Source organism: Primulina huaijiensis, chromosome 10 (assembly GCF_012295235.1).
Source record: "Primulina huaijiensis isolate GDHJ02 chromosome 10, ASM1229523v2, whole genome shotgun sequence".
Classification (NCBI taxonomy): Eukaryota; Viridiplantae; Streptophyta; class Magnoliopsida; order Lamiales; family Gesneriaceae; genus Primulina; species Primulina huaijiensis.
Window position 1 is genome coordinate 5,577,368 of NC_133315.1, and position 22,229 is coordinate 5,599,596.

The 22,229-nt window shown below is 37.3% G+C and overlaps 2 protein-coding genes across 2 annotated transcripts; one reads left to right on the plus strand and one right to left on the minus strand.

Annotated features, from left to right (window-relative positions):
• The first annotated feature begins 1,072 nt into the window (after nucleotides 1–1,072).
• LOC140986841 (uncharacterized) lies at nucleotides 1,073–10,546 on the plus strand. The gene is made up of 2 exons (XM_073455208.1): nucleotides 1,073–3,037; nucleotides 10,265–10,546. The coding sequence occupies exons 1-2, from the start codon at nucleotides 1,930–1,932 to the stop codon at nucleotides 10,303–10,305; spliced, it is 1,149 nt and encodes a 382-aa protein (XP_073311309.1). The 5' UTR covers nucleotides 1,073–1,929; the 3' UTR covers nucleotides 10,306–10,546.
• Nucleotides 10,547–20,502: 9,956 nt separating this feature from the next.
• LOC140986569 (kunitz trypsin inhibitor 5-like) lies at nucleotides 20,503–21,390 on the minus strand. The gene has a single exon (XM_073454868.1). It carries the CDS (start codon nucleotides 21,335–21,337, stop codon nucleotides 20,720–20,722), a length of 618 nt encoding a protein of 205 aa, XP_073310969.1. The 5' UTR covers nucleotides 21,338–21,390; the 3' UTR covers nucleotides 20,503–20,719.
• Between the last annotated feature and the right edge of the window lie 839 nt (nucleotides 21,391–22,229).

Consider the following 22,229-nt stretch of genomic DNA (forward strand, 5'->3'; position numbering starts at 1 on the left):
CCTCCTAGTTTCGGCCATTGGTTTCCTTCCCTCTTCAACTTACGTGAAGAGTATGTGTGTGTTTCGTATGTGTGTGTTTAGGTGTTGGTAGTGTGCGTGTGTGTAGGACTCTTTTAAAAAGAACACACACTCTTTTAAAAAGAATTTAAAAAGGTTTCTATACCCTTAATTAATGAGCTTGATTAACTCTAATTTTTAAATAATTAGGCCCATTAAGATTAGTAAAATCATTAGGCCTCAAATTAAAATAACATGCAACAGTGAAAAGTATTGTACTTAAAATAAACTTCGTGATCTTAAAATTATGAACTTAAACATATCGTGTCAAAGTATAACATGTCCAAAACATGTCTCATCATATCAACATATACGTGTTCGTTTTATTTATTTGCATTCAGATCATTAGTTGTGACTTTTGTATCAGTTCTAGTCGATGGATATATCTACGTATAACCGTGGTACCCGGCGACGGGAACATCAACGACAGTATTACCCATCCAATTCCCATATCCTTCAACACGTATCATTGTAATGATTCGAATTCTTATTTTGAATGAAGTATTAATTAAAAGATAATTAAAGAGTTGTTAATTAAGTATTATTAACGAATTGATAATTTGGGATTAATCTGTTGGATCCACCGAATTTTAAATGGATAACCCGATTACGTTATCTCGAGAAATCCAACCAAACGAATGAGATTCTAACACGTGGCAGATAAGATTGATTCGAATTTCCGAAATAGTCCGGATGCAGCCTAGAGATGGAAGCCGAATTCTTTTGTTTCCTACACCGCATCCTTCAGAGAGAGAGGTATAGTCTTTTACCTTAGGTTTTCTAGCCAGTTTCTAGGGCACTTTGGTGTCGAGAAGTTTCGGAGCTAGTGTCGACTCGAAGGGGGGTCGGTGAACTGAGATCGAGACATCATCAGCGGGCTTACGACGGACGCAGGTATAATCCTAAAGCCTTTAGGAAAAACTTTATAGCATGTTTGGTAATTCAGAATCTAGTTTGATAGTGATTTCATATTGTTGGTATTGTCTAGGTTAAGAGCTTTCTGTCAGATTGTTTTAGTGAGTTACGTGATGTACTGACTGAGATATCCAAGCGTAGTATACAAACTTATATGCTGCATATTTATGTGTTGCATTATACATGTTTTTACTGTTTTAGCATATTATGCATGACATATCATGTTGAGCCTGATATCTTTTGAGATATACCTCGTTTGTTGGGGCCGCTCAGCCCTATTCTGTATTGTTGACGATGGGGCATCGAGAGCTACAGTGTCAGACGGGACCCGCGAGCTCTGATGACTGGACATTGTAGGTCCACGTCTTGATGATGAGTGTGGGAGCCAAAACATGCCTAGAACAGATCAGAGACTACACACTCAGGCGCCTCTAGACTGAGCATGAGATTATTGACTTGATCCTTGTTATCCGAGCATATTGCATTTCGCATGCATCATATCAGTTTGTATACTCGTACATTCTCGTATTGGGCGATTGTTGCTCACGTCCTTGTTTTCATCTTGGGCACCCCATTTCACGGGGCAGGTCTTAGGTTGGACGGTGCGGACGACCAGGGCAGTGGCTAGAGCAGTTGGGTTTTCGGTGGTGATCCAATGGAGGTTTTATGTGTGGTTTATCTTTTTCTCGTTCAGAATTATGTTTTCGATATGGTTGTATTAATGTTTAAGACTGCTGTTGTTTGTTCTGTTTTAATTTGGGTTGTAAGATGATTAAGTTATTTGGTTTCCGTTGTTTAATTGTTGTTATTAAGTTTTAATGTTGCATACTTATTAGTCTGTTTAGTAGTGGCTCGGGTAAGGGCGCTACATTTGGTGGTATCAGAGCATGCGAAGATTTTTGGGATATTAGTAATTCTGTTTTGAGGATTTAGAGGTTGATTTTGGTTTCCTTTCAGATGTCAGGAGACGGAAGCAGTCACGGAAGTGTGGGACATGGTCGTTATGGAGACGATGAGGCTGGCCGAGAACATCGTCGTAGAGATCGTGACGGCAGGCGTCACCGAGATCATGATGAAAGGAGACGTAGGAACCGTGTCAACATTATGGTTTTCATGAAGATTGGACCTCCACCGTTGACTGGAAATGAGAATGCTGATGTTGCTGAAGCTTGGGTCAATATCATAGAGCAGTGTTTTCGAGTGCTGCACTATGACGAGGACGAGAAGATGGAGGTAGCCGATTTCATGATCCAAGGAAAAGCTCGGAAATGGTGGAAACCTGTTTCTGCCATTCTAGTTCAGCATCATGGGCGGATTCGTTGGGAACATTTTCGTCAGGCCTTCATCAATCATCATTTTCCGCCAGCTCTTCGTCAGGCGAAGGAGATAGAACTGTTGACCATTAAGCAAGGAGATTCAAGCATTGAGGATTACCAAAAGCGTTTTACGGATCTGTTGCCGTACGCTCCTCACATCAGTGAGAATTCTGCAGCAAAATATTCTCACTTTTTGAATGGTTTGAACCAGGAGATTTTTGATCGGGTTTCAGTCTGTGACGATCCTACTTCGTACGAAAGATTAGTGAATCGTTGTCGTCAAGCAGATATCAGTATTGCTAGGAGGAAGGCTATGCAAGCTAGCAAAAGTTCTAGTTCGTTGGGACCGAGAGGTCAGTCTTTCAAGAAGTCTGCATCTTCTTCTTCTTCCGGTTCTGAAGGGGTGTACAGCTTTGGTAGGAAAAAGCTGCAATGTGGCCACTGCGGAGGAAATCACCAGACCGAAAATTGTCGAAAAGTAACAGGTGCTTGTTTCAACTGTGGTGGTTTTTGTCACATGAAGAGGGATTGCCCTAATTTGGAGAATCAGAGTGTAGGCGGAGGTTCTATGGCAGGGTCTTACAGTGGAAAACAGTCTGAGGCCACTGTGCAACAGAAAGGTTTTCCTGCTCAAGGTTCTCGTCGTGGTGGAATATCACAAGGATCTCAGCAACGTCCACGAGTTCAAGGGCAAGTGTTTGTCCTAAACCAAGAACAAGCTGAGGAGCAAAACGAGAGAGTCATTGCAGGTAATTTTATTTTATGTGGTATTCCTGCATATGTATTAATTGACATTGGCACATCGCATTCATTCATAGCATCAATGTTTGTTAAGAAGCATAAACTACCCTACGTGTCATTAGATGTTTTGATGTCGGTGTCTACACCGATGGGACAAGAGGTTTTAGCTAAGCGACTTGTAGTAGACTTTTTGTTAGAGTTTGAGGGAAAATGTAGAACCCGTAACTTAGACTACGTATAAGCCATGAATAATTCTAGTATTTTAAATGATTTTATTTCATGAGTATTTAAATGATTTTTCCTTAAGATAATTATTTCATGCAGCAGTTTGATTTTTTTTATCATTTCAGTGAGGCCGGACTGGAGTTGGAGCTTAGAGATAAAATTTAAGATTCAGAAAATATTTCCGGAATTTATTTTAGCTAGCAAGTAAGTTAATTTAAGTTAAAATGAGGTTTATGAAATTATTTAAGCAACTTGAGGTGATTAGAAAATTAGTTCATTTAAGTTCCAATAATTAAGGAGTTAATTCACTAAATTATTTAAGAGATAGGTAAGACTTTTAAGGATTATAAATTTTGTAAATAATTAACATTTCCCCTCCACTTATTTGTTGAAATTCGGCCACCCCTTGGAGATGCAACATTTCTATGCCAACTCACCCTTTTGACTCATTCTTTGTTATTTTAACATGTCAACCTTTTTAATTATTAACCACTCTTAATTAATTAATTAATAAGCATAATCCTAATCTAGGTTGGCATGAGTATTCGGCCACCACATTCTAGATCCCTCCAAGAAATATTTAATAGCAACAAAAATTCAAAATTCAAAAAAGGTGGAGACTTGGTCTTGATTTTCCCTATATTTTGCACCCATCTCCCTCACTCCCCTAACCACTATTTCTCCTCTCCATCACCGAAAACCAGAGCCATTTTCAGTGCCAAAAAAATCGTGAGAATTTAGTGAGATTAAGAGAGAAAAATTTAGTAGAAGAAAAGGAAAGAAGATCACTCCACCTCCTTCGCGCCGGATCGTCTCTTCTTTTCGTTTTTCTTTCAAACGAAACCAGGCATGCATATATTCTTCCTTGACTCTTCAATCAAGTCCTATTATCAATTATTTTTCATTACATGATCATCATTTCCATGTTAAAACCGAAATACATCAAGAGATTTCAGAAAATGCAACATGCAGAATTTTTCGGTTTTCTCTTGTGCTTCACGGGTTGCTTTGTTTTGTGGGTTTCAGGTATTGGTTCGATTCCAGGCTCCCAAGGCGACATCTAGACATGTAATAGGATGCATTAGGACCATGTTGGTCCATTCATTGAACCCCCACGCTGGAAGACACGAAAATGACAGCAACTTAACATTCTTGCCACTTGAGTCTTCGAAAAGAAAAAAAAATCGGTTGCTGCTGTCCAAGGGAATGGATCTGATCATGGCTGCCCTAGGGGCCTATAGCCATGGTTAGATCACTTCCCTAGCATGTTTAAGACGTGACTAAGTCGCCCTTTTGGTGGCTTGGTCCATGGTGAATCGGTTTTTAAATTAAAACTCAAGAACAGCACAACATCCTTTCGGCCCCTTCCATTTTACAGCACATGTGTTTCGATTTTTGTTGGAATGGTATGGATCTTGGTTGGCCTAGGGCCCTTAGCCACGGTTCATATCATGCCCCTAGATGTCTAGATCGTGCCATGGTCAATCAAATGGCCACTGGAACGACACGAGACAACAAATGAATCACAACAGCCCACGCGCAGGTTTGGCTCTCGGTGGGGAAGTTTCGGTTGTTCATGGTGTGGTTTGGATTGTGGCTGGCCTAGGGCCCTTAGCCATGGTTCAAATCATTCCTTGGGATGTTGTTGAGAGGCTCTGGTCGGTGGTTCAAGCCCCAATGGCCAAAAGTCTTGCAAACGACGCAAGGAATCAAGACGCTGCTGCTGTATTTTTTTGACAGCAAGCGACGTCGCGGTTCAGAGGCGTGTTCCGGGTTCTTGGTTGGCTTTTAGCCCATGGCCTTGGACTGGACAGTGCCTCATCGAGTTAGGAAGGTCATGTTTTTGACCGTTCGTGATTCGGATCATTTTTGAGGTCGTACGAGAATTTACGGTGCGATGTGCCAAATTGACTCTCGAAAGAGCGTTTCATGTTTTGGCCTCCATTCACCTAGATTTCGGCCCTCACCATTTTAGGAGCATTATTTGATCATTTTAGACGTATTTTAATCATGACTACATGATGGTTCAGTGTTGGTTCGGGTTGGCTCGGAGTCATGATTTAATACGAAGTCGGTAGGCGTAATTGTCACATTTTTTAAGGTTATTGTATAGTTTGGTCCCATAAATCTATTGCATATTTTTCATGGCATATTTAGGTTGCAGCGAGCCTGGGAGCGATCCAATCCAAGCAGTAAAATGGGTACAGGATATTTAATTCAGTTATTTAATTATATTACGTGCAAAAATACAAATTTTGAGATTTATGCGATATTGCTTGTGGTCACTTTACTATCATGATTAAGTCCGGTCCCCAGTATCGGCCCGGTCACCAGTTACCGGTCATTTCAGTTGTTTCACCCAGTACTGTGGCAGTAGTCTGATCAGACGTAAATCTGATCCCCAGTATCGGTCCGGTCACCAGTATCGGTCAGCTCAGTTCAGTTCAGTTCAGGGACCACTTGCGTAGACCATAATCTCACAGAAAATTATTGTATGCTATTTCAGTACAGGGCTCCAAGGAGCGAACAGTTTCACTGTGATTTTCAGTTCAGCTATGCACGTATTATAATTAATCACGACATTTTACGATATGCCTCATGACATGCAATTTTACTATATTTACTCGTTATTTACGATATATGCATGTTGAGTCTTTAGACTCAATAGACTTGATTGTTGTAGTTACTGATGATGTCGGGATCGAGGGCGGTACCAGTGAGCTATCTCGAGTCGGCAGTAGTGGCACCCGAGGACCTCAGTCTCTGCACTTGCCATTTTGATGCTCAAATATTTTATTAGTTATTGAATACTTTAACTTGTTATTTTGGCAAGTAATAATTTTTTCCGCTGCTGTTTTGAACGTTAAATATTTTATCAGTTTTTGATATGAATGAGGCACTCCATTTATTTTAAAAGAAAAATTTTAAATTTTCCGCAAATTTTCAAGTAAGGATTTTTAGGCTTCTACAGAAAATACTTGTCTGCCAATTTGATGATATTGGCTATGGATAATACACATATTGACTAAGTATAGAACGACGGCAGATTGTTATCAACGTCTCGTTCAGTTTCGTCAAGAAGGAGACGAGAATTGGTTTTTCTTCGGTGAGGGTGCTCGACCTCCAATGCCAGTAGTGTCTGCTGTAAAGGCACAACGAGCTTTAGCGAAAGGAGGAGAAGGATACCTCATTTATGTTGTTGCCATATCGAAGGATGTGATCGACGTGAAGAACATTCCATTTGTCGATGAATTTCCTGATGTTTTCCCCGATGAGATTCCTGGATTTCCTCTGGAGAGGGAAGTGGAAGTGGAGATAGAGTTGGTACCAGGAACCGCACCTATCTCCAGAGCGCCTTATAGATTGGCACCAACGGAGATGAAAGAGTTAAAGCAACAGTTACAAGATCTTCTTGACAAGGGGTACATTAGACCTAGTGTGTCTCCTTGGGGAGCACCAGTGTTGTACGTTAAAAAGAAGAATGGGTCTATGCGGCTTTGCATAGATTATCGACAGTTGAACCGAGTATTCCAGGAGTATCTTGACAAGTTTGTCATTGTCTTTATTGATGACATACTGGTATACTCTCGTAGTCTTGAAGAGCATGCACAACATTTAAGGATTGTGTTGCTAACCTTAAGGAATCACCAACTGTATGCTAAGTTGAACAAGTGCAAGTTTTGGCTCGACAGAGTTGTCTTCTTAGGACATGTTATATTCAAAGATGAGATATCAGTGGATCCTAGCAAGATCGAAGCAGTGTTGAGTTGGGCACGACCGGAATCAGCTCAAGAGAGAAGAAGTTTTCTAGGTTTGGCAGGATATTACCGGAGATTTATCTTAGGATTTTCTCAGATTGCCAAACCATTGACACAGCTGACGTATAAGAATGTGCAGTTTGAATGGACACATGATTGTGAAAATAGTTTCAATGAATTGCGTCAACGTTTGACAACTGCACCAGTTTTAGCTCTGCCATCTGGATCATGAGGGTACATTGTTTACACTGATGCATCACTTCAAGGACTTGGGTGTGTTTTAACCTAGAATGGTCATGTGATTGCATATGCATCCAGACAGTTGAAGAAGCATGAAGAGAATTATCCAGTTCATGATATGGAATTAGCAGCGATTGTGTTTGCTTTGAAGATCTGGTAACATTATCTCTACGGAGAGAGATTTGAGATTTTTACAGATCACAAGAGTTTGAAGTATATCTTCACTTAAGCAGAGTTGAATATGCGCCAAAGAAGATGGATGGATTTGTTAAAGGATTATGATTGCGAAATCAAGTATCATCCAGGATCAGCGAATCTTACGGTTGATGCTCTTAGTCGAAAGGTGAGATTATCTGCACTTCAGACAAGTTTCATATCAAGTGTAATCCAAGATTGTTGTTCTCTGAGATTTCACTTCCGTCATAAGAAAGAAATGGAACACATTCGAGTAACAAGCATTTTATCTGAACCGAAGTTGTATGCCAAAATCAGATAAACTCAGTTTTCTGACCCGAAAGTGAAAAAGTTAGCAAGGTTAGCTAACGGAGACAACACATCTGGTTTTGCGTTCCAAACAGATAGAACCTTGTGTCTGTCAGGAAGAATTGTAGTTCCAGAAGATTCTGAATTAAGAGAGGAGATTTTATCTCAAGCCCATAGGAGTAAGTTGAGTATCCACCCTGGAAGCATGAAAATGTATAAGGATTTGAAGACCAGGTTTTGGTGGAAAGGTATGAAGAAAAGTGTTTACCAGTTTGTAGCCAAGTGTTTGGTTTGTCAGCAAGTGAAAACTGAGCATCGACGACCAGGAGGATTACTTCAGAATCTTCCTATCCCTAAATGGAAGTGGTAGCATGTGACAATGGATTTTGTCACCCACTTGCCGTTGTCTTCTAAGAATTGTGATGCAATTTGGGTTGTTGTGGACCGACTGACTAAGTCAGCACATTTCATTCCGTATAGTCGGGAATATAGTTTCGATCGTATGGAAAGACTATACATTCAAGAGATTCTTAAATATCATGGTGTGCCAACAAGTATAGTTAGTGACAGAGATCCACGCTTTACCTCAAGGTTCTGGGGAAGTTTTCAAAAAGCGTTGGGAACGACATTGAGTCTGAGTACTGCCTATCATCCAGAGACCGATGGTCAGTCTGAGAGGACTATTCAGACACTCGAGGACATGTTGCGTGCTTGTGCTTTAGATTTTGGACCAGCATGGCATGATCATATGCCGCTTATGGAGTTTGCATATAACAATAGCTACCACAACAGCATTGGTATGGCTCCATTCGAAGCATTATATGGTAGACGTTGTCGTACTCCATTGTTTTGGGACGAAGTAGGAGAACGACAAGTGCAAGGACCTGAATTAGTGCAACAAGCGATTGACGTAGTGGAATTGATTAAGAAGAGAATTAAATCTGCACAAGATCGTCAATCGAGTTACGCGAATACAAAGCGTAGACCTCTACAGTTTCAATCAGGGGAAAAAGTTCTCCTTAAAGTTTCACCATTTCGCATGGTGATGAGCTTTGGACTCAAGGGAAAATTAGCCCCAAGATTCATCGGACCTTTTGAGATCTTGGAATGTGTTGGAAATTTGGCATATCGATTGGCTTTGCCGCCGTATCTGTCTAGCATTCATAATGTCTTTCATGTATCTTTGCTACGACGGTATGTAGCAAATGAATCACACGTTCTTAGTCCGACAGATGTTCAACTTGAAGAAGACTTTACTTATGTCGAGCAGCCACTTTTAATCCTGGGTAGGAAAGAGAAAAAGCTCAGAAACAAGACCATTCCACTTGTTCTAGTGCAATGGCAACGTCGAGGTACTGCAAAGGCGACTTGGGAGTTAGAGAGTCGTATGCGCTCAGAGTATCCGCATTTGTTTTGAGTTGTACCTTTGTAATCATGAGTTGTATTTTATTCAGTTGTTTTGTACTTCAGTTCTGATTTCGAATACGAAATCTTTTTAAGGAGGGAGGATGTAATGACCCGAATTCTTATTTTGAATGAAGTATTAATTAAGAGATAATTAAAGAGTTGTTAATTAAGTATTATTAACGAATTGATAATTTGTGATTAATCTGTTGGATCCACCGAATTTTAAATGGATAACCAGATCTACTTTCGATTACGTTATCTCGAGAAATCCAATCAAACGAATAAGATTCTGACACGTGGCAGATAAGATTGATTCGGAGTTTCGAAATAGTCCGGATGCAGCCTAGAAATGGAAGCCGAATTCTTTTGTTTCCTACACCGCATCCTTCAGAGAGAGAGTTATAGTCTTTTACCTTAGGTTTTCTAGCCAGTTTCTAGGGCACTTTGGTGTCGGGAAGTTTCGGAGCTAGTGTCGACTCGAACTTTATAGCATGTTTGGTAATTCAGAATCATCAGCGGGCTGCGACGGACGCAGGTATAATCCTAAAGCCTTTAGTAAGAACGTTATAGCATGTTTGGTAATTCAGAATCTAGTTTGATAGTGATTTCATATTGTTGGTATTGTCTAGGTTAAGAGCTTTCTGTCAGATTATTTTAGTGAGGTACGTGATGTACTGACTGAGATATCCAAGCGTAGTATACATGTGTTGCATTATACATGTTTTACTGTTTTGGCATATTATGCATGACATATTATGTTGAGCCTGATATCTTTTGAGATATACCTCGTTTGTTGGGGCCGCTCAGTCCTATTCTGTATTGTTGACGATGGGGCATCGAGAGCTACAGTGTCCGACAGGACCCGAGGGCTCTGATGACCTGGACATTGTAGGTCCACGTCTTGATGATGAGTGTGGGAGCCAAAACATGCCTAGGGCAGCTCAGAGACTACACACTCAGGCGCCTCTAGACTGAGCATGAGATTCTTGACTTGATCCTTGTTATCCGAGCATATTGCATTTCGCATGCATCATATCAGTTTGTATACTCGTACATTCTCGTATTGGGCGATTGTCGCTCACGTCCTTGTTTTCATCTTGGGCACCTCATTTCACAGCGCAGGTCTTAGGTTGGACGGTGCGGACGACCAGGGCAGTGGCTAGAGCAGTTGGGTTTTCGGTGGTGATCCAGTGGAGGTTTCATGTGTGGTTTATCTTTTTCTCGTTCAGAATTATGTTTTTGATATGGTTGTATTAATGTTTAAGACTGATGTTGTTTGTTCTGTTTTAATTTGAGTTGTAAGATGATTAAGTTATTTGGTTTCCGCTGTTTAATTGTTGTTATTAAGTTTTAATGTTGCATGCTTATTAGTCTGTTTAGTAGTGGCTCGGGTAAGGGCGCTACAATCATCATATTCATCACTTACAAAAAAATCATGCATATACGTAAATTTTCTTAAAATCAAAATGCAACGTATTTTCATATTTCCATAAAAAGTCATGTTCGCGATAATGTATACATTTAAAATATGTCAATTTGTTATCAAGAAGCTTTCAGGACTGCTAACTTGACCGAGTGTAAAATGACCATTTTACACTATAAACCCTAATAGACCATTTTACTCCTAGAACTCACAATTTCAACCGAAGCCAGCCAAACTCCTTAAACCATCTCAAGACATATTTATAATCGTTTCCTAGACGTAAACTTGAGCCCATGCAAGAACTTCTATAATTCGTTTTAAAACTTGGACTGGAGTCCAGGTTTTAATCCGAATTAACTCGAAATTCAACCAATCTTAAACCATAATTCGAAGATTCCTAATTAACTCCGTATGACCTAATTCAACTAACAATAACCTTAGTCATATCAACACCCAAACGAGTCATAACCGCTAAAACCACTACCTCATCCACACTCGACTTTCTCCTAGGCACCCGACATCAATGCTGCAGCGCTACCAACACGGAATATCAGGAGCTGCGGTGCCTAAAAGGCAGTGCCACGGCGCTAGCCCTGTGCAACAAAATCCCAAACCACAATCGAAGCCAACCTCTACTCCGCGCTCAACTAGACCGGACCAGGCTCGAACCAAAACTTAACTAGGCCACCTATGACCACAACTAGACCCTTAGGACTCCCTCTAGACCAACCCATCGAACCATGCACTATGGTATCCACGGAAACACCCAGCGCGAGCATGGCATGGCTAGATCGACCTCTAGCCATGCGCAAATCCTCTTTCACTCGACCAGACCGTGAGTGGACCACCAGGGCTCACGACTCAAGCCTCTCAGAACCTAGCCCCTCGTCTGGACAGTCCCCACGTAACCTCCTCTCTCAACCAAAGCTAGATCGAGACTTAAATAAAATAACCTCCTCTCTCAACCAAATCTAGATCGAAAAAAATTTAAACTTTCGATCGTGCCAATATCATGAAAAATAATTCAAAAGTACATAGTATGGCGTGAAGGATGCGAAAACGAAGGTAATGGGTATGGCTTTGCATATATACACTCGAAAAATTGGAGGTATTCGCGTAGAGCGAGCACCGGAGAAGCGGGGGAAGGACTTCTTTGAAAAATTTTGATGGCTTGCTGCTGGAGTTTTCGAAAAGGCGCTGCTGCTATGGGGAGGGGGTGACTGAATTGTGGAGAAATAATTAAGTTTAGGGTTGAGTGTAGGCTTAACAACATCATTAGTGTTAATGGGTCTTTTGCTTTTCTATAATATTTATATTATTTATAATTTTATATTTATATTATAATTTAATATAAATATAATTTTTAAATTAAAAAATTATTGTTTTAATCAATTAAATATCTTATCTTCAAACAACAACAAAAATAAGAAAGACTTTTTTATTTACATTCGTTCTTGTTTTATATTTTATTTTCTTATCTCAGAAAGATTTCAATTTTTTATAAGTTAATCAAAAAAATGAAGGGATTAAAAGAGTTTTGGGTCCATTAAGCAATAAAATAAATTCATCAAGCCCAATAACACTCCCGAAAAATATTTCGTTTTGGTACGTTTTTGAAAATATTGCTCGAACTCTCAAAAAGTCCTCCGACTTGCTAAAAGTTGTGTACCGATTTAAAAAATGACCCGACGAGTAAAAATACCCCACCAAGGTCCAACTTCGAAAATCTCTCTTATATACATCATATATTAAATAATTAAAAAATCATTTAATAAAAATATTCTCCTTAATTATCACCGGTCTCCGTTTTTCGTTCGAGCGCGAAAAACTACTGAAAGCTCTTATACATGAAACTTTAGTAAACCATGCAATAAAACGCATATTCATGAAATAATCTTGCAATAAAATAATTAAACACATATTTTTGTAAAAACCTAGATTGCATGCAAGTCAGGTTACGTCGTTCAATTTTACTAGACATTACAAATGATGTTTTAGTAAGTACCAGACATTAAAGTGTTTTATAATCATGGATACTACTTGATGACTATGGATCGAAACTAGGTTTGGCAATAGAAATATATTTTGGGAAAATTATATTATACGATCAGGATGAATTAAGTTAAAGTCAACTAATTAATTAATCTTTGGGAAGATAAAATAACTTCAGGTAGTTTAGGATTTATAATTGATAGAGTGTGTAGAGTTAGTTAAATCTTTGATTTCCTTGAGATCAAGAAATTTGGTATAAATGAATAAAAATGGAAAATGTCATATCAGAGTACGCAGCGAAAGCGTGATAGAATGCAAAATTTAAGCCAATCAGATTAAATATGAAGTGAATAAGGGAACCAAAATTTTTCAATAATCAAGACTAGATAAATTTCGAGGACAAAAGTTTTTTTAAGATGGAGATGATTTGTAACGCCTGAAAATCAGTACACGTAGATCGCATGCATAGAAATTATGAAATTGATAAAATATTTTAATTAAATGATATTTTGAATGACTAAATGATTAATTGTGTAATTTTACTCAATTGCATAATTTAAAGATATTCAGACGAATATCGGTGGTTGGCTGGAGATGGAGGACCGGAGACGATTAAGGTGTTAAATATTTAAAAGTTAAATTTTTATTTTTAGGTAAGAAAATAAGAATTATTGCATTTTAAAGTCAATTTCAAATTAATTAGTGGGAGCAAATAATTTTATCTAATTTATAAGAGATTTTGGAAATAGGTATTTTAAAATCTTCTTAATTTAAGGACTATTGATTTTATTAATCTTAATGGACTAATTAATTATTTAAAAACTAGGTTAATTAAGGCATTAATTAAATGTTTAGGAAACCTTTTTAAATTCTTTTTAAAAAAGTCCTACACACACCTAAACACACATACTCACTCGAAACACACACCTACACTTTACGTGAATTGAAGAGAGAAAAGGAAAAGTGGCCGAGACTTGGAGCTCTTGGGGCAAGTGAAGTTTCAAATTTGTTGTCCTTCGTTCTTCGATTTTCTTCATCGTTCTTTCTTCCAACAACGATCACCTGACTCCCTTGCATCTCAAGATGAGTTTTCGGTGGGGTTTTGATGAGAAAAAAGGGTAGAAATCGTCCACCATTCGTCACCGACATTCCACCGCTTCGATATTCGTATTTCGAGTGTTTTAAACGCATAGGCACGTTTCTAAACTTTCTTTTTGCACCATTCAAATCATAATATGTGTGTTTTAGGTTTTAAAGCATGAAAAATATATTGATCAAATTATTTGACGGTTGAATGAATATTTTTCAAAGTTTTGACGTTTTTTGCGCTCGTTTGAGACGTATTATGATTTCTACAGGACATGCTGTCGTTAGGGGTCATTAAAGGAGTGTAAAAATTGTCGTTTAAGGGGTAAACAAAGGGTGGACAGTAGCGAAGAAAGTGTATGGTGGATGCTTGAAAGTTAGGGATTTCCTTGCATGTTTGGGATGTTTCCATCGGCTAGGTTGTAGGGTGCGAAGGGGGTGGTGCCGCTGGTCAGGGGCTGGTCTAGTAGGGTCAGTAGGGTCCAGGTGCGCGCGGCTTGGTTTGGGAGAATGGTTCGAAAATGGCTAGGAAAAGAGATGGGGCTCGAACCCTGATCCACGGGGGTTGAATCATGGTTCACGGGGGTAGTTTAGGAATGAAAAGTTTTTGTTTAAAATTTCGGAAGTAAATATTAAGGTTTGAATTAATTCGGGTTTGAAACGCTTCACGGTTTAGCTAATAAATCAATTAATCGAAAAGATCGGGTTTACGTCTAAGAAAAATATTAGAAGTCAAAAATAAGATTATATGATGTTATGGGATAGGCTCGAGCCAAGAAAAGTTAGAAAAAGTCAGAATTGAGAAGTTCGAAGTACAGGGGTAAAATGGTCATTTTACGTCTCGGGTAGTTCGAAAAGTCTGGCAGTGTCTTGAAGAATCATAATACATGCTAAATAATATTTTAAAATGTTTATGATTCTAATATGATATTTTTATGATATATGCAAATGTTGTATGATTTTTCCCGAAAAAAAATGCTATTTTACAATTTTCAAGGATACGATATTTTATAAATAAAAAGAAAGGAAAAATATTTTGAAGGATGTGAATTGAATGTGACATAAATGATATGATTGGGGATATCCTGAGGGAAAAGACCCAGAGGGAGCCCGACGATCGTATTTCCATATTTGGCCACGGTCCCAGTGACGAGAGTTGCTGACGCCCAGCCCCCAGGTACTTGGTGTATATAAACTGATCAGTCGACCACATGATGATGTGATAAAGGATAGTCACTTTCAATTATCAATCTTCACCCAAAATGATATACGATGATGAAAGACTTTATGATTTAACGATTTATGATTTATTTAGACTTACGAGTTTTATGCCAGCTTATTTTAAATAAAAGTATGATTTTTAAATGTATGTGCCTGTATATGTATTATTTGTTCCGTATTTTTATAATGTGTTGAGTCATTAGACTCATTAGATTTGGATGGTCGCAGGCGATGATGATTTTGAGAGAGGCGCTGACGCTTGAGTTGATCGGGTCCGATAGTACACTCACGAGGGACTTTTATTTTCCGCATTAGCTTAAGATTTAAAGTTTCAAAGTAAAGATTTTGATGATTATTTTATTAGAGATTTTATGTTTTATTTTGAAGTTTAGTGTTTTGATTATTTTAAAATTGACGTACGATTTTGTGGGTGACGATTTATGGATTTTATGCATTTAGGATTTTTAAATATTAGTTTTATGTTGGATGGTTTTGAAGTTAGAAGAATATGTTTATATAAAAAAAAATTTCCTAGTATTTAATTAAATTTGAAAGTTAAAGTAAAGGACGTTTCAATTCTGGTGTGTGTTTGTGTGTGTTGTATGTGAGGGGCGTGTGATGTGTTTTATTCTAGGGTTAGGACTCTTTTATATGTTGCTTAGAATGTTGATTAGGTGTTTAGGTTAATTAATCAAGTTTTTAATTAATAATAAACACTACAACTTTTTAAAAAATTTGACAATTCAAGAGTCCTTAAAATTTTAAATTATATCCATAAGTTAAATATTACCTAATTAAATTAATTATGACATAAACTAATTATTAAAATATTGTATTTCAAGTGGAAGTATTTAAATATCTTATTTTCGAATTTTGTTAATTAAAATGCTTAATGTATTTATTTCACTCGATAAATAAAATTTAGCTCTTAAATGCTAAAATTCATAATTTCTTTAAATATACCTATTTTCTTGACTTAAAATAAATATATAACATTGAATTTTAAAACTTAAATCGTCTCTGGTCTTTTTTCCAGGTTCAACGTCAAATATTTGTCTAAAAACTAAAACTCGAGAAAACATTTTAAATTTCATAATAAAATAAATATATATACATTTTAAATAATTTAACATATAACATGCATCATGTAAATAATTTAATAAATTATTTCAATCATGCATGAGATTTACATGTACTGGTTTTTGGGTACTACAATTCCTCCCCTTTAAATAAATTTCGTCATTGAAATTAAAGCTTACCGAACAGCTCTGGGTAGTGACTCTTCATGTCGACTATGGATCCCAAGTAGCTTCCTCGTCGAAAACGTTCAGCCACTTAACTTTGACCAACTTGGTAACTTTGTTCCGTAGTCTCCTCTCCTGTCGGTCTAGAATCTAAGTAGCCTTTCCTCGTATGACATGTTCGATGATAGCTGTAACGTTTCAAATCTTAGTACATGTCAATGATTCGACATGTACTTCATTAACATAGAAACGTGGAACATATTATGTACTCCTGCCAGATTCGATGACAATGCTACTCGATAGGCCAGTATTCCTACTTTCTCAAGGATCTCGAATGGTCATATGAATCTCGGACATAATTTTGCTTTTAATCCAATTTAACCATATTATCGAGCTTTAAAAACATTTATCGAAAAATATTTTCATAATGATCGTCCCCAGGCTCTTTTCCCTGACCTAATATTGAATTTTCAGGCAAAAACCCTTAGGCTGCGTTTGGTTGCAGGATAAAATAAACTAATGATTAGTATGTAAATGATAAAGAAAATGATTGTCGTAGATATGTAATATATGGTAGTATGTTTGGTAAGATTTTTAAGTGTAGGATAATTTTGAAATTTTTGATGAAAGGACAAAATTGTCCTTCGTCTTTTTTTTTTCTTCTTCCACTCCGGCGACGGCGGTCCGGAAGTCTGGTGGTGGTCCGGCGATGGATCCGGCAGCCGACGTGGCGGCGACGGATCCGGCAGCCGACGTGGCGGCGACGGATCCGGCAGCCGACGTGGCGGCGACGGCGTCGGTCCAACGACGGCGGTAAGTCGGCGGTCCGGCGGCAGCGATGGCGTTCCGGCGAAGGTCCGGCGGCGGCGACGGCGGTCCGACAGCCAAGGTGGTTCAATAGAGGTGAAGGAAGAAAGGTAAAATTGGAAAGAGAGTAGGGATAGAGGAGGGATTAATAATCCTACGGAGGAAGGAGGTATTATTTTATCACACGTAATACCACCTAATCACTCATATGAAGGATTGGGCTGTTTAAATAAAAACCGTACCAAACGCAGGATTAGGTGTGATAAAATAATCTATCACACCTAATCCGCCCAACCAAACGCAGCCTTAATGTCATGAAATCATGCAAATTGAAGCAATTAAACATTTAATCTAAATTAAGTATTTAAAATCAATTAAATAAAATAAATAAGCAATTTGAATAATTTTCATGCATGCGGTTTACGTGGACTGATTTTTTTGGACGTTACAACTCTTTTCCCTGCTTAAATAAAATTTTGTCCTCGAAATTAAGACTTGTCGAATAATTCGGGGTAGCGTCTCTACATTTCAGCTTATGCTCCCAAGTGGCTTCTTCGTTAAACCACTTGCCTTGATTGTCTTGTTCTGCATCCTTCTCTCTTGTCTGTCCAAGATTTTTGTGGGTCTCTCTTCGTTTTACAGATTCGATGTAAGCTGCAGTGGCTCAAAGTTTAGTACATTTGACCGATTCAACATGTCAATATGTACTTGAGAAGCATCGACACGTAGAAGACATTGTGAACCCTTGTGAGATTAGGTGGCAATTCCACTCGATATGGCAATGCTCCCACTCTGTCGAGTATCTCGAACAGTCCGATGAATCTTGGACTGAGTTTTCCCTTCTTGCCAAATCTCACAACACCCTTCATAGGTGCTATTTTCACAAATACGTGGTCGCCGACTGCAAATTCGATATATCTTCTTCTTCTGTTAGCGTAGCTATTCTCGACTCTGTGCAATCTTCATCCTGTCTTGGATCTTGGCGACTAAATTTGCTATATGCTGCACTATCTCGGGACCTATTGTAGCTCTCTCCCCTACCTCGTCCCAATGGATAGGTGACTTGCACTTCCTCTTGTAGAGTGCCTCATATGGAGTCATACCTATAGACGACTAATAGATGTTGTTATAGGTGAACTCCACTAGAGGTAGCTTTGGCTCTCAACTGCCTTGGAAGTCGATCACGCATGCTCGAAGTAAGTCGTCTAGAATCTGTATGACTCGCTCAGACTGACCGTCTGTCTAGGGATGAAACGTTGTACTAAATAGTAGCTTGGCCCCCATAGCTGTATCCATACTCTTCCAAAATGATGGAGTAAATCGTTTGTCTCTGTCCGACACTATGTATGAAACATCATGTGCTAAATTAGCTAATACTACTTTAAAATTTGAAAAAAAAATTATTTTTTCTTATTTAAATAGTAACCCTCTCCTTCTGAATTTAAATAAAATGATCGACTAAATTCTTGTAAATAATCCAAGTACAAAATATTTCTATGGCATAAAAAATATCATTTATCACTACTGTATAAGCGTTATCCAAAACGAGCGTTTGAAAATACTTATTTGCCAACAAAATTTTAAATAAATAAATTCAGAGTTAAAAAATTTTAACGTGCATAAAATATGAAATTTTATGATGAAACGCTAATGCTAAAAGACATGTTGCATGCTTGGTTTAAAAGAAAAATGATTTATATATGCATGAATTTTTATAAGTGATGAAAATATGAAAAGTTGAAGGTGGTGAATTGATTGTGACTAATATGTTGACAGGATGACATGATGATATGATGATATGTAAGGCCAATGCTCAGTTGACGGGTGAGAGTGTTGCTGATGTCCCCGCCGTCTGGTACCATGGTTATACGTAGATAGATCCATCGATTAACAGCTTACATGAAAGTCACAATTAATGATCTGAATTCAATGAAAGGGACACTTATACGAATATGATGAAAGAAAACATGATATGATATGACGTAAAAAAATATTGTATGATATGTTGAAAGGAAAATATTTAAAGTTTATGTTCATGAAAAATTATTTTAAGTAAAAGTATTTTCATTGTTGCTTGTGAATGTATATGTATTACTTGTTATCATGATTAAGGTTTGCTGAGTCAATAGAATCTCTAAGTGTGATCGATGCAGGTGAGCATGAGATTGATGTTAATGGAGGTCTTGATGGTTGATCTTGCTGGACTGAAGGTGCATACAACCCGAGAACCAGTGCTAGTTTTCCGCAAATAAATTAAGTTTATGATTTATGTTTACTTTAAAGATTTTTATGATTTATGATACTTTTGAGAGGTTTTTGAGAGGATGTTAGAGTTAAGTTTATTTTTGAAACAATGTTAGTTTAGGTTGGTTAACGTTTCACGTTTTTATGCCTTGAATTACTTTCTTTTGGATTTTCAAATAATAGTTGGTTGGTTTATTTTTAAATTGAGCAAAATATTCATATTTTAAATGCTTAGTATTTCGGCCGAATGAAGTAAAAAAAAAAATTCTAGTACTTTTTAATAAAAACGAATAGTGGACGTTTCAGAATAGGCCTCAGAAGAAGCTCGGATGCCGAAAAAGGTTGCAGAAGGAGCCCATTTACAGGTGGAGGCCTAGAAGGAACCCAAGATCAAGGATAGTCGATTGTCATTATTATAAGATCTGTGTTCAGTTTGTGATTCTGCTTTGATACAACTTTGTTCTGTTTAAATTTTGTTCTATTTGATATGATATGATTGTCTGATAAAATATAAGTTCTGAACTTTGTATGCCCCTTTTTCGAATTATGCTCTGAAAAATGATCACTTTAAAGATATGTATATGTATAAACAATACTGGATGTCATCTACGCCTTGGTCTCTTGACGTGATGTATAAAAGAATATTCACATGCATCATATAGATTTGCATACTCGTACATTCTCGTATTGGTCGATTGTCGCTCACGTCTTTTTTTCCATTTTGGACACCCCAGACCATGGGGCATGTTTTAGATTAGACGGTTTGGACGGCTAAAGTAGTTGGATTTTTTATGGTGATAAAGTGGAAGTTTTATTTAGTTTCTCGTATTCTCGTGTAATATTATAATTTGTATATCGTTGTATTAATGTTTAAGACTAAGATTATTGATCCATTTTTTTTAGGATTATAAGATGATTAAATTATTTGGATACCGTTATTTAATAGTTATTATCTAGTTTAATTAAGTATGCTTATTAGTATGTTTAGCAATGTTGAAGCTATAGTTTTAGCAAAATAAAATGTATGTTTGGAAAAACAGAATATTATGATAAAGATTGAATTATTCCATAAATTGTTGGATGATTTATTTAATTTTTAAAATACTATGTATGATTTGGGTTAGAATATATACAATAGAATAATTAATGGATTAAACTGATAAAAAAAACTAAGAAATAATTATTATGTTGGAATATGTTAAAATGATGAATATAATGCTTTTGAAGGAAGTATATATGATTAGATAAGAGAGTTTGTTTTTATTTCAAGAGTGTGTCTCATGTGAGACCGTCTCACACAAGTTTTTGTCTTATTTCAAAGACGGAACAGATTTTCCAAAAAATGAAAACAAACAAGACTATATTATATTTCCAATAAAACACAGTAAAGCCAGCTTTTTTATTTCACACACACACACACATATATATATATATAACCAAATATAATTTCACCCTTACAGCTAATTTTATTATCACGACAAAGCCAGGAGAAACCAATATAACAAATCAATCCATGTATAAATAATTATACATGCAAGCTACTTGTAATGTTTGAATCGATCAGTCCTTCTTAAACATAACTTTAAGTGGGATGTCACTTAAAGCCAATCGCCTCTTCCCATCTTTGATGAAGATCCCAAGATCTCCGCATATAGGTCTGCAGATATCGCAAACCGTCGGGCAATAAACAAGCTTGTAATCATTTTCATACCTCTGAATATTGAACCAGTTGCTAAGGGTCTGACGACCAGGGTTCCCTTCAACTCCGCCTGTCGTAATGAAATACTTCCCAGTGGATACGTCGCGTTCATCGAGCTTCCACAAAGTCGTCTGAACGCAGATTGATGATGCATTAAACAAGACATTTAGGTCAGTTGCAAGACGGATGATACCCTTTTTCGGGTTTACTGGTTTGAAGTATAGTGGAAGCCCACGATCAACTTCAGATTGTTCTTGAACAACATCGAGAGGGCAAGGGTTTTTTTCATCAGTGGAGTCTAGCGTGAGGCCGCCCCCTCTGCCGCGTAGGACCGGAAGTACGTAGTAGCTTACGCCTGCACGGAGAGCTTTTCCATCAGTGTCGAGCACCGGAGCTGGCTGTTCGGCTGCTTCACTGGTGGAGGAGATGAAAATCAGAATGAGAATGGCAATTTGAGTGATCATTAAATTTATCTTCATTTTTGTACTATTATGATCGGCCAATGCAAATGTAAGTTGGGAGAAAATGGATCGGAGAAGACGCGTATTTATAGTTGCAGATGACATCCAAATTTTGTACGTAAACATTATATAAATCTATCTCTTTTTTTATGAAAAGTAGTATTTGTTTGTATTTTTAATTGATTTGATTTTTATATTAAAATAAGACAAAAACTTGTGTGAGACGGTCTCACGGATCGTATTTTGTGAGACGGATCTCTTATTGGGCCATCCATAAAAAAATAGAATAGTTTTCTTGTGAGACGGTCTCATGGATTTTTATCTGTGAAACGGGTCAATCGATATGCACAATAAAAAGTAATACTCTTAGCATAAAAATTAATATTTTTTCATAGATGACACAAATAAGATATTCGTCCTACAAAATATGACCCGTGAGACCGTCTCACACAAGTTTTTACCAAAAAAATATTACTTTTTATGCTAAGAGTATTATTTTTTTATTGTGAATATAAGTAAGATTGACACATCTCACCGATAAACATTTGTGAGATCGTTCCACAAAAGACCTACTCTTAAAACAAAAGTAATATTATAATAGATCCGTCAAAATCCTCTCACTTAATATACACACATATAAATATTAAAACATGAGTAGTATCATAATTAAAAAAATTAATGAAAATCAATTAGTATTTGGATTCACAAAAATATCTAATAAAAGACAAAAAAAAAAGTGTCAGACCATCTTACCAATACGTCGGTGTATGGCCATCGCACTTAACATAGGTAGAGATAGAGATAGGATATAACATAAAATAAAAGACTTATAATTTTGAGAAAAACTTGTGTGTGATGGTCTAACAGATCGTATTTTGTGAGACGGATATCTTATTTGAGTTAACCATGA

Bases quoted from the DNA above. Each gene is read 5' to 3' on its own strand.
- LOC140986569 (XM_073454868.1), bottom strand. From the start codon at position 21,337: ATGAAGATAAATTTAATGATCACTCAAATTGCCATTCTCATTCTGATT.
- LOC140986841 (XM_073455208.1), top strand. From the start codon at position 1,930: ATGTCAGGAGACGGAAGCAGTCACGGAAGTGTGGGACATGGTCGTTAT. The intron at 3,038-10,264 runs GTAATTTTATTT...TTCACAGCGCAG, and splicing joins AAACGAGAGAGTCATTGCAG to GTCTTAGGTTGGACGGTGCG.